Source organism: Paralichthys olivaceus, chromosome 8 (assembly GCF_024713975.1).
Source record: "Paralichthys olivaceus isolate ysfri-2021 chromosome 8, ASM2471397v2, whole genome shotgun sequence".
NCBI classification, from domain to species: Eukaryota; Metazoa; Chordata; class Actinopteri; order Pleuronectiformes; family Paralichthyidae; genus Paralichthys; species Paralichthys olivaceus.
In genome coordinates, this window is record NC_091100.1 from 11,246,867 (window position 1) to 11,259,533 (window position 12,667).

Consider the following 12,667-nt stretch of genomic DNA (forward strand, 5'->3'; position numbering starts at 1 on the left):
TTCCAGAGACATACTTGATATAAGCTTTTGTTGTGTCAGTTTAGATTGAAAGCAAAACTATGAGTAAGGAAACACAGATCATGCAGAACAGAACATATGACAAGCAGCTGATTATGAGTGCACACATGTGAGGGAACAAACGCAGATGTTGGGAGGGAACATTTGGAACCAGAATGCAAACGAACATGGAGCGGAAACATAACCGTTCAGAGATCCTGCTCATCAATTGATGAAACAGCCTCTGGCTCCTCATACTCCTGACTCTGGGTCTCAAGTATTTCCTGCTGATGCTGCTGTGGCAACGGTGTCCAAGGACAACACGTTTTCCTGGATCTCTGCTGGACGAGTCAATGCCAGCGCAGCATATGTTCAACAGAAACCTGGGTGGATGGGGAGTGAGGGGGGGTTGTAGTACGTCACTATCCTTCCTTAGAGGGTCTGGTCCAAGCTCAAGTGTCATTTCTCATAAACAATAAGACAAGTAGATAAATATTATTCGCCTATGTCCTCAGATACTTTCAAGATTCAAGCTGTCAGAAAATGTCAAGCTTTGGAGGATTTGATGAATTCCAAAAGGCGAATATTTTGGAATCTCCAAATAACACTGACTTTTTTTTTTCCGCAAAATGGATGGAAGGGGTGGTGATGAAGTCTCTTTCATTGTGAATCACTTGGCCTTTGTTAAATCAAACAGGACATCTTCCAGGATGAGCCGTTGAAATCATTAACTCATTCATGCAGCATTGCTCAAGAGAAAGCAGTGGATATTTGTGTTCACTAAATGAGCAGCTCAAACAAAGCAATTTGATATTAAAAGAAGACTCCTGCATTCCTGCACATGTTTTAATGCTCCAGAAGTGTGGGAATGTGCTCAGGTGGTTATAGGGTTGTTGGCCACATGTTTAAGTCAGAGAAAATCTAATGGAATCCAGCTGTTGTTGCCACCTAGTTATGTCCTGATCCATATGGAACCGTCAGGATGAGATGCAGGTAGATGGTGAGAGCAGAACATTGACTGCATTCACGTTCACAGTGCATCCTCGTAATCTGTGGTACAATTACATTTTTTTGTCCTTCAAATGTTGTAATTCCAGGTTGCTACATAAACAGCAAACAAACAGGATGTCTTTGAAGGGGAGACTGGCTGAATGATTTGGAAGGAAAGTCGAGTCAAATCACTTTTATTTACAGCGATCAGTGGTTCATACTGTAGCCTCACATCAACATGGTTTCTGGTTCCAATCTGGGTTTGGCCAGGGCCTTTCTATGTTTGCATGTTCTCCTCGTGTCTGCATGGGTGTTCTCCACTTCCTTTTCTCCCACAGTCTTCAGACATGCAGATTGGGGTTAGATTCATTTGAGATTGTCCAAAGGTGTGATGGTAGCATGTTAGACCTGCTGTTGACCTGTTCAGGGTGTATCTCGCCTCTCTCTCAATGTCAGCTGGCATTGCCTCTCGCCCCCTGTAGCCCTTATAGGATTAGTGATATGATAATGTGAACTGCTATGAAACACTAAATTCTTAAATCCTCCAATTGGATGAAGAAGAAAAAAATCAGCCTTAAAAAAGCTTTTAACTGAAAAAAATTTAAGAAATGTTTGGAACAGCAACCAATGAAGAGGGATTAATCTCCCAGGATGGACATACAGTAAAGACAGTTAATGTGAACTGAGAGGACAGAAATGATAACAATGACTAAATTAGGTTAATAGACCATCAATATACAGTATATGATGAATATGGATACATGAAGACAAAACCACTCTACTGCAAGAACTGTGTCCCAATTCAGGGGCTGCATCCAGAGGCTGACATTGAAAACTGATTTTGTCACAGCAGTGCAACAAGGCTGTCCCCTATTGAAGGCTCCTTCAAGTACATCTTTCCATTTTCAAAAAACAAAGGATCCGACCACAAGACTTTCTCTCAACTACAAAGACCTGATAGTGTAACACTTACCTACTGTATGTACCTGTCACATACAAGACGGAGGACTGTGAGAGGCAATGAGGCAAGAGTTAATACAATTTGTAATTGCTTTCTCATATTCTCAGTCAATTTGTGTATACCGGCTTGTCCAGGATAATGTCACAGTTCAAGATTCACTGGTGTTCAGGAGAGGAACTTTCTGGGAAGTCTCCACTTTGTGGCGTCATGAAGATCTTGTTTGGAACAGACTGTTTACATGTGCATTAGTAGCCTGTTTTCTAAAAAGCCTGTACTTCATACATTCACTGATTCAGGTTTCTTAAAAGCACATTAAGAGCGTATACAAATATTTACAAGCAGCAACACAAAAATAGGATATTCTTGAACATGGTATTGTGTTATACTCTGAATTGAAGCCTTAATAGATGAAGTTCATCCCCTGTTAACCAGTCTGGTCATTTTGTATTATCATGTTGTATTAGCTGATGTAAAATTCATTGTATCACCTCAGATACATTTGACTAAATGTTATCCAAACAAAATGCATGGACTGTGAACAATGTTTGTCCCAAGATGTTTGTTTTGGAGTAAGAACAATTTCATCTGATGTGTCAATGTGACACAATTGGTCATTCAAGTCTTTTTATCATGCAGACAAAAACAGAGTAGCTACACAGTGAACACTGATTGGACTGTCTGTGTGCTTGAGACAGTGTTTTCCACTGTCATCATAGAAATTTAAGATGACACAAGGTCTGAATCATCTGATTTGAGAAACCAATTCCACTACAGCCTCTCACACAAACACACACCAATATAACATCCTCCCTTGTATCATACACAAACATGCACACACAGACCCTCTCACAAGAAGATTAGATAGATTATTTTAGCCTGTTATGGTCTGTCCCTTTAATAACTTGTACTTCCTGTTCCCACGGTAGCAGTCACACTATAAACCACGATCCAAGGACCCCCTTGTTGTCTCCCACGACGACTTCTTCCACTTAGCCCCACTCGAGAAAAAAAAAAAAGCAAGTTAAAATCAACAGATGATTGAGGATGACTTTTTAATTAAAACAGCCAAGCAGGAACCGATTTTTATTTTTTTAATGCACTTTAGTTGCATCATCTACACTGGGATGTTTCATTGAAGAATATTGCAATTCCTCAAGTTCCCACCCAGGCTTCAAACCCTGTTATTTAGGCCGGCATGACTCTGGCCTTTTGAGAAGGAGTTGTTAACCACAGGGCAAAGCAAGTCACAGGAAAGGACTGCAAGGATCTTGGTGTGGTCTGTTAATGTTATTTTTAGAGCCTCAGATGAGATTCTCGCATTTTGTTTAGTTTTCCTTTTAGTATAAATGAACCCAAGATTTGTTTCTCTAACTTCATATAACTGCCGCGCAAGTACATTAGAAACAAGTTATTTAAAGAAGTCTTAAAAAGGGAGCAACAAAATCTTCTCAAAGCAGCCTTTGTATATGCAAGGACTCAAAATGACTCAGTTATGGGAGGAAAAGTGTTTTTTTCTTCTTTTTTTTTCCTCCATAAGCGTCACCTACATTTTCCTACATGGGCAAACACTCTGTGTTCTTCAATGCCCATGATTTAGACTGGCTCATTTTTCCAATAATAAACTATATCAGTGAGGAATGTGAGGCTGTTTCCTTTGGGCCCTCACTGCTCCACTTAAGAAGCTCGAACAGTGGGGGATTATAGGGTGAATCATGAATAGGTCTTTCTTAACCATGTATGTAACCACTCTAGACATGTGACCTATGATGCTGTGCGCTGATGAGAATGTTCATGCTCATCCTCTGTGATGTGGGACTGTGACAGAGCGTGGCCTGTAATGATGACTCACAAGGCTAAATAAATATTCACATACTAAAAAATAACTATATACAAAAGCATTTACACAGTCTAGAATAGACTGCACTCCACACTCATCACACAGATTACCATAAAAAAGATGAGGTTTAGTCGAATGACTATAATAAGAGGGACGCTATAATCAGAGTTAATCATTTGTATTCAGATGAATCCAGGGACGACATATTGGTTGGTTTGTCAGTCAGAAGGACCAGGATGCAATATCTGAACCAGAATGACCCTCAGTTGTGCAGATACATCCGCCAACGCCCAACATTCCCATTAAAATCAATCAAGCTGCACCCAGTTTGAAACACTTATAGAAATTTGTCCCCTAAATATGACATTGTCAAAGAAAGTAATGAATTCTGAAAAATGTCTGGATTCTGGTTAGTGAACGACCAGCCCTACCTCTGTCACACATGCCACAGAATAAATGCACAATGATTCATTTATCATCATGTGTAATATCAATTCTAGGCTGTACTGTGAATATAAGCACATTAACTTAACTTGAACAAGTTGATATCGTCATTGTGAGCATAATATTTGAACTTTAGCATTTAGCTCAAAGGACCACTGTTCCTAGCAGCGCCACTGGCATTCCTGTAAACTCTTGTTCAAGCTGCCTTGCTAAAATACTTCAGTTTAATGCCTCAGCACATTGTAGTTCACACAGAACCACACACACAGAGACTTTGTTGATGGTCTTCTCGTCTTACCTTTGTTGACTGTATGTGTTTGGATCAGATTGTGACGTAGACCAGTTGCCCTATGGCCGTCGAGGACAGTGTGATTGGCAGGGGGGGAGGGCTGGTCTTTTAAATTATATGCCTGTGTTGGATGTCCACAGGAGGTAATGAGTGGATAGCCTGAGTCGTGCTGTGTGTCGGCATCTGCACTTCAATCATCATCCATATCCACATGTAAGCTGCTGTGACCGAAAAAATCTGTATTTCATTTACACTGCGCTCGGCGTAACCAGAGCACATCATGTGACATGTTACAGAGGAGTCTTGTTGTCCTTGGATCCTTTTCCTTTGAGTATGACCATCTGTGTCCCTGGTGAGCCAACACTGACAGCAGTGCACAGTTTTTCCCAGCAAGGCCCCTAAGAAAAGACTCATCCAGAGCCTCACCTCACATCTGGATGACCCAGAGGTTAGAGTCCAGGGATGCGGCAGAAGTTGGAGGGGGATTCATTCCAGTTTTCCCTAGTGTTTGGATTGTCCCCATTGCTTTGACGTTTTGCTGTTTTTGTGCAGCTGGCTTTGTTGACTAAAATGTTTCATGATAACTATGATCACATCTTGATTTATTTATTTTTTTTAGTAGAGGGTACAGGAAGATGCTATTTCCCGGGTGCTATTACCTTCACCAAGGAGTGTTTGTTTTCATCACCGTTTGTTTGTTTCTTAGCAGGATTACACAAAAATGACAGAAACTATTCAAACTTGGTAGGAGGATGTGGTATGTGTCAGAAAGTATCCCGTTAAACTTTGATGCAGATCAGGGATTTTTTGTTCCTCTCTTTTTAACATTGCGAGATGATTGCATTTTGCAACATTTTTGTTGATTTCTCAGATAATATTTCATGGATCTTGAGGCAGGTTTAAGGAACTGATTTCGATGTTTGTGCAATTTGGTGCAGTTTGATGAAATTTTTAAGGGGACTGTTGTTGGGCCTTGGCAGCATACAGTCTATTTTTTATTGGTGGGTCTGGAGGTCTTTCACTGGCACATGGACATCTGTGGAAATATTCTGTTTATTTTAGTTGATTGATAGACTTTGCTGATTAACATTGATCTTAAATGGTCTCAGTGACATCATGTGTAAATATCTCTGGCTTCGCTTTTTTATTCTACTAAGTGCGTCTGCGAAATTACTATATTTGGAAACATGTTGCTGGCATTTGGGTCCTTAAATGCATTTATTTGCTTTGGTTTCATATAAAACAAAGATATTGTCATAAAATGTTTTATATCTATTGTTTTTTTAAAGAATGGTAAAAGAAAATATTTCTTAAAACAATATCTTCAAAGTTATCTTGTCTTTCATTACAGCCTGTGTGTTTGGTTAAGAATGCTTGTACAGTAACATGACATTTCAAAAAAAAAAAACATGCCTCAGATATAACTTCCAAAACATAGGCGCAATCTCTCTTGGCCCACAGCCATGGGTCTTACGAGGCAGCCTGTCTGGTCCTAATCAAAACCAACTGGAGGGAGCCTTACCCAGCTTAGTCAAATAGCAATCTAAGGCAGAATGAAGTCCACTGTAAAAGAGGAAAGACACGAGTTTTGAGAGAAGAAGTCGAGAGTATGTTTCAAAAACAGAGCGAGGAGAGAAAGTACATTGGAGGAGGGTGGGGTGAATAAATGCCTATAATATGTTGGGTGAGTTGTGAGACGGGGGATGGGGCTTCTAGGATGCGACTCAGACTCCCTGTCAAAACCAGCGGGGAGGGAACATGATGAGAAAAGGGATATAGCAGGAGAGAGCAGAGGGGTGGAGTGGGGGAAAAGAAAACCCGGCCCCTCTTACACCACCCCTACTCTTTGGCATTCAGCGTCAGCAAAAACCTTAATGTGATCAAGATGGAAGTTGTCTATGGACTTTTCGCTGCTCCTCGGCTCTCTGCCTGCCTTTGGGGGCTTCACTGCCTGTCGGGCAGTTTTACAGTGAGGATACTGTCTGGAGTCCAGAGAAAGGCTTGCAGAAACCTGGACTAAGGACTGCTGACAAAATATAGCGTATGTCAAGTCACTTGGAAAGAGATGGATTTACTTGACTCTATTGTGGACGGATTGTTTTCGGTGGATGAATGAAAAGGAAAACATCTCTGGATAACTGTGCTCACAGCAAATCCTTGATCTGAAACCTCATATTTAATTACAAAATATACGTCTACCGGATTCTAACAAAAAAACAAACTGTCAACACTGGATAATTTACAAGAAGTAACCATTGGTTCTCTAGCATGAAATATCTTAACTGCACTGAGGTGTCAGTTCCGCTTTTGGCACGAGGGCAAGTGGAAGGAGCAACAGCTTTGGGAACATTTTTGAGACCTCCCTTACTTAACCAATAACCAGGTGCAGGTTCACGCCAGAAGGTGCAGATGGCAGTCGGTGTGATCCAGCTCCACTTTTGAGGAAACAAAAGGTGAAAAAGCAGAGAAAAACACCTGCTTTCAAATATGTTACTCTTCCATTTCTTTGATTTAGCATTTTAAGAAATCTTTAAGAAGGAACTCAGTGACATAATGTACAAAATGCTTTTTGTCAAATCTATTCCTTTGCCAAGACTTTACTGTGACCATATGAACAGAAATGTTTATATTGTACGGATATTATATATTATAAAAAACGGTTTTGTAGTTTCCAGTCACTTACTGTAGAAAACAGCAGCAGGAACTCCGACTGTACATCTCTGTACTTATACTTCTATCATGACAGTTTTTTTTTTTAATATAGCAGATGTTGAGCTTTGATTTAGTGCATCCTGCTGTCGAGTCCTTGTGTTCCCTCACTTTTGTACATTCTGACCTAGAACAATAGAAAGAAAACATGGCACAGAGCTCTGTTCTAATCCTGTGATCGAACCCATGATGTGTAACTTTGGATTCCAGAGAACCAGCTGTTCAGGGACCCTGAGTAACATTTCACTTTTAGTTTCTTTCAGTTGCATCACTCTCATCTGTGGGAGCATGGACGTGTGCAGAATGATAGTTAGCCAGTTTGAATGTTTACACTGTTAAGTTGACCAATGAGGTGTCACCTTGTAAAGATGTTAAAAAGTAAACAAGGTGCATCTGCAATTATCTGGACAGTTATCCTCATGCTGTAGAATCCAGTCTGCATTGTTGTACTCACTCAGAGTTGCTGGCACGCTGCAAGGTGAAAGTATCAGTTTCCCATGTTAGATGAGAATAACAGGGGGTTGGAGTCATTTTATACAGAACCAGCTGAGTTTATACTTTCCAAGAAACTGAATGCAATGTAATTACACCCTGCTTAATCTTCCATTCACTTCTCCTAGCCTGTTTTCTTTAGAAGTGAAATGTTATTTACCATACTATCATCTACACATTGACTTACTGTTACTCTAACTTGGCTGTGTCTTACTCACTTTTCTTGCAGCTCTTATGGGATAGCGCAGGCTGACCACCATGCCAGTAGCCATACGGAAACGAAGTTGGGAGGAGCATGTGACCCACCCTTCAGGATTACAATACAGCTATGACGATCTGGATCTGGTCTGCTGTCACGGAGTGGATGGCAAGGGGCCTTGGATGGTAGCAGGGGCTTCCAAACAAGGTCGCCGGACGAGGTGTGCCTCTATGCCAGAGGGTTGTCATCAACTGCCCACAGAGGACCTGGCTCAGACATATGAAGTGACAGCTTCCATAGGGGATGACGATACTGACATTGAGCAGTTGAAGCTAATGGGAAACAATGACGAAATTCCAGTGGGTTTGCAGGAGGAGTCACTTCATGGACCTCCTGAGTTAGTGGATGTTGGCAATATTCCCCAAAGGGAATCTGAATCGGTGCATCTCCAAACCGCAAACATGGGGAATTCTGGAGACTGCGATTGTAACAGTAAAATGTTGACTGCAAATCTGTCTTGTGCAGCTGATAGCAGCACTCACACTGAGAGAACTATCAATGGTGAAGGTGAAATAGGCATAGAGATTAGCCAAAGTCTCCACATCTGCAATGATGATAGTGTCTTAAAAAGGCCACATATCTCTCGTGAAAAGCAACAAAGCATCTCTATCTCTTCTAACAATGGGCTTCCACTGTCTGAATCTGCTGGTGACCAGTCTGGCAAACATCCAAAGCATCAGGACACAAAGGAGAGCCACACAGAGGGTTACAGCAGACCTCCTGAAATCTCTGGGGCCACGCGAAACGGGTCCATTGCTGCTGAACTGGAACCTCAAACTGACCTCCCAGATGTTGAGGAAGAGACTATTTCAACATCTGAGCATGCTGGTGCAAATGTGATTATATCTAGTGGTGTGCTTCACAGTTCAGTTGATATGATGGAGGATGGTGATGCCATGTCACCAGCTAACACAATTGCTGCTGCAGACCCGGTTGTGACTTCAGTGGTAGATGGAGAGAGTGACCATGGGGTAAGGGAAAGCTGGAGCGCAGATTCTGCTGACAAGCTGGATAAATTAAATGACCAAGAAACCTTAAATGAGAATACAGGACTTGTACGTCACTCAAGAGACATTGCAGGAGGAGGAGAGCGAGATCATCTTGACTGCACTGGGGTATTGGATCAGGCTCCTGGATGTGAAATATCCTCCCAGACTTCATTGGAAAAGTGTAATATTAAAATGACAGGGATGAACAGGCCTCAGGGAGAGAAGAGGGCACAAGCAGGAAGCAGCGAGAACGCAGCACAAGTCAGGTATGGGCCAATCATGTCATCTGATATTTGTTTCAAAGGCCAGTGTTGCTCTGTGACAGTTACCAGCAACGTGTCCTCTGAACCAGGGGACACTGGAAATTCAGAAAAAGACCCCAGGCTGACAAACATCACTCAGTGTGCAGACCAGTATGTGGAAACAACGACCTCAAGAAGTCAAACAACAGAAGACGTGCAAGCAAGCTCAGTGTCCAAGGAGTTGTCTTTTTCTGAGGATCAAACCATCGCTCAGTTGTTGGAAAATAGCTCTTCAAAACTGGACACCATCCTAGAAGTTAGCTGCATTGAGCCAGATGACGCGCCTGCACTGGATCTTCAAAAGAACATTAACTTGAATATGACCCAAAATCCAGATGTTCAGCCGTCTCATATACATGATAAACATGCAGCTACCGAGCAGCACGTCCAAAACCTGCCATCATGCTCAGCAGAGGTCAACGATGAGCATTCACCAGAAGGAATCCATGGCAACCAATCGTCTGGACGTTACTCCAGTGAGTCACCTGCCTCTGAGGTGGCAGATGGTCAGAGGGAACACCACAGGCCAGGAGCCACAGTGTCTAGAATGGAGGAAGCAGATGAGGCCGTACATGCAGTTACTTACAGCGACACACACATTTCCAGTCCACTTTCAGATGGAACAAACAAGTGTGTGGATCTGAAAGAGGACAGCGTTGTCAAAGTGCGCATGAGAAAGGTAAGGACTCATATTATATAGACGTATGACGTTATTACTAATGTTATTACTTTTGTGTTTGTTTCTGATTTGTTACTGTGGCTCTGGTCCTTCAGCTACTCGGATTAAGTTCTTTCTTGACACAAGCTGACACTTACTGGGCATAAACGGCTGGCAAATCATTTTTGTCCCACACTGGCAAGCGTCAAGGAAAACAATGACTTCACTCTCACATGCTCACAGATCTGTGAGTGGGGGGGGATCTGTGAAATGTTTTACTCTTTCTCAACCACGCATTGCAAAACAAGGTCCTATAAGGGCATGAGGACTATGAATGTAGAGGGAGTCGGACGCTCAAGTCATTTCAGGGGCTGAAACAGCTCTCTTCAGCAGATACTGCACATTGTACCATTAACACACTGCTGGCCAGTCAGCTTGTAAGTTGTAAGTTCGAAACCCCAGTGAACACTTCATGAATTTGAGCTCATTGGAACAAAAAGCAAAGGCCAGAAAACTGACATGGTATTTATTCATCATGTGACGTTGTAGCGCCTTTTGGAATGACAACAAGAAATTCTTTATTTACGACTCAGCATGCATTAAGCAGGCATGTTGTTTAGACAAGTAGCATATTGTGGTGCATCAAATTCTTGTGATATGTTCTAGTCGAAGACGACCACCCTCTTGTAAACAGCTAATCTGACAGGAGTTCAATAAGAAGTCATGTGCTTGAGTTGATTTCAGAGTTGCATCTTTGTACAGGGTTACAACAGACTTGGACTCTATTTCATAAGATTTAATGAAAGTGCAGTTGTTTTGACTCTTTTGAAAAAGGTACAACTGTTCTTTGCTCAGATGGTAATTCATTATCAAGACATTAACACTTCAAAACTACATAACTGTGTTTATAAATTATTTATAAAATAATATAAAATTTAATATCCTGCATTTGAATATGATGGTTGAAGTTAAGTGTATAAATAATAGTGATTTTACAACGAACATTGAAATTATTATTTCTACACATAATTACTAACTCACAAATTCCCTGGCTATGCACACATAAGATTAGGTCTGTTAATCATTAACCACTGCATTTTTTATGTATGATTTTAAAACAAACTGGACTATCTTAGTTTTTAAGCTTGAACAGTTTGTTACACAGAAGAGTGCAATGAGATGGATAATGGTATCATGTTTTATTTCAATGGCCATGGTTTTTATTATGTGACAGTGTGCTCACTGTGCTGCATTATGGTGCTGTGTGGTAGTGTTTGGTCTTATTCAGTTGTGTTTTTAACTTGGTCGAATGTATTTTCAGTGTGCTACATCTGGATCGTAACAGAAGGTGTATGTGCGTGATGTCATATTTCTGCTAAAGCTAATACAGACTTAAACACTCCCCCCTAAAATGATATAAAACCGATGTCGTTTAGGCTTTTCTATAAATAAGCTATTATGGTTGAGTAATATATGCAACCAGTCACAGTATTCACAACGCTGGTTGCATCTGTAAATGAGTTGTGTAATTTGTAAAGGATATAACATATTATTATTATTCCATTATTTCAACATACATTTATTGTCATGTTGATGTCACTCCATCAGCTGCCATAAATGAGAGAGCACAGTCCAGTGTAGGGACATGGAAAACGAGTGCCACATTTTATTTCCATTGGATCCAATTTCAGTTTTAGGATGACTTCAAACCTTTGGAATAAATGACCCCCCCCTTAAGCCATAGAGGTGGAAGGCGCCAAGACAATCCATCTAGCATATGGTAATAGATTATCTTCTCTTTGACAACAGAGCTGTATTTACATTCTGTACAGAGGCAGTTTATTAAGAAAACGTGCTCAAGGCATGATCATGAGGACAAAACAGAAAAATGACAGTAAAATTTAACATTATTATAATACCAAGGGAGGGAATATGTAGAAAAAGAAACAAAAAAAATTACTGAAACAATATCATATATATATATATATATATATATATAGAGAGAGAGACATTTGCAGCAGGAATTGTCCATGACAACATATTGAAGTAACGATACTGTTTCCAGTAAACAATGTTATTGTTGTAGATTCAGTTTGTGAAATGAAGCCATCTGGTTTGCATAATGGCTTGAGATTATCCTGATATTGGGCTTTGTTACTGTGTTTATTTGTTTTAGCAACAAGTCCTTATCCTGACCTCAGGGCTAAACTGGCTCAACAGGCATTTATCCAACAAAACTTGGCAACATCACCCCCTCTCTGCTCTCTCTTTATTTTCTGTTTTACTGTCTTTATTTATTGACTTCTGGTCACTGTGTATGAATGAAAATACCCAGATAATGAGTGTACATGTAGTGTGGATGAAAGCGTCTCTATCTTTAGCACAATGGAGAAAAAAGACCCTCGGTTTAATGGAAAGGTCTGAGAAATGGGATGCTGGCCACCAAATGTAAGAGAGGGTTTGAAAAAAGAGAGCAGGGAAAAGGGGAAGGAGGGGTCTATGAGTTCAAACAGTGTGGGAACTGTCTCCCATCTCAAAAAACAGGAAGTCGAGAGGAATGTAACACAAACCTCAAAAGATAGGAAAGGGAGAAAAGAGACCGTCTGAGAGCAACCAAACCACCAGAATGCCCCCTAAAAAAACCTTGCCTCTCGGAGGCGCCTGACATTGCGCTGCACTTGTTTTGTACTCTGCACTTTTTGTGGTTGTTGTTGCCATCTCGAGCCAGATGCTTTTGTTC

The 12,667-nt window shown here is 41.0% G+C and overlaps 1 protein-coding gene across 3 annotated transcripts in view; it reads left to right on the plus strand.

Annotated features, from left to right (window-relative positions):
* Positions 1-12,667, plus strand: part of dlc1 (DLC1 Rho GTPase activating protein) — an 85,096-nt gene that overhangs the window by 690 nt on the left and 71,739 nt on the right. For 2 of the 3 annotated variants that reach the window (XM_069530747.1, XM_069530749.1), the window contains exons 1-2: positions 6,353-6,971; positions 7,949-9,948. In XM_069530747.1, the coding sequence (XP_069386848.1) occupies positions 7,978-9,948 (1,971 nt within the window). In that variant the 5' untranslated portion in view covers positions 6,353-6,971; positions 7,949-7,977. Of the gene's footprint in view, positions 1-6,352; positions 6,972-7,948; positions 9,949-12,667 lie in introns of those variants that run through there. The other variant, XM_069530748.1, reaches the window with a different exon arrangement.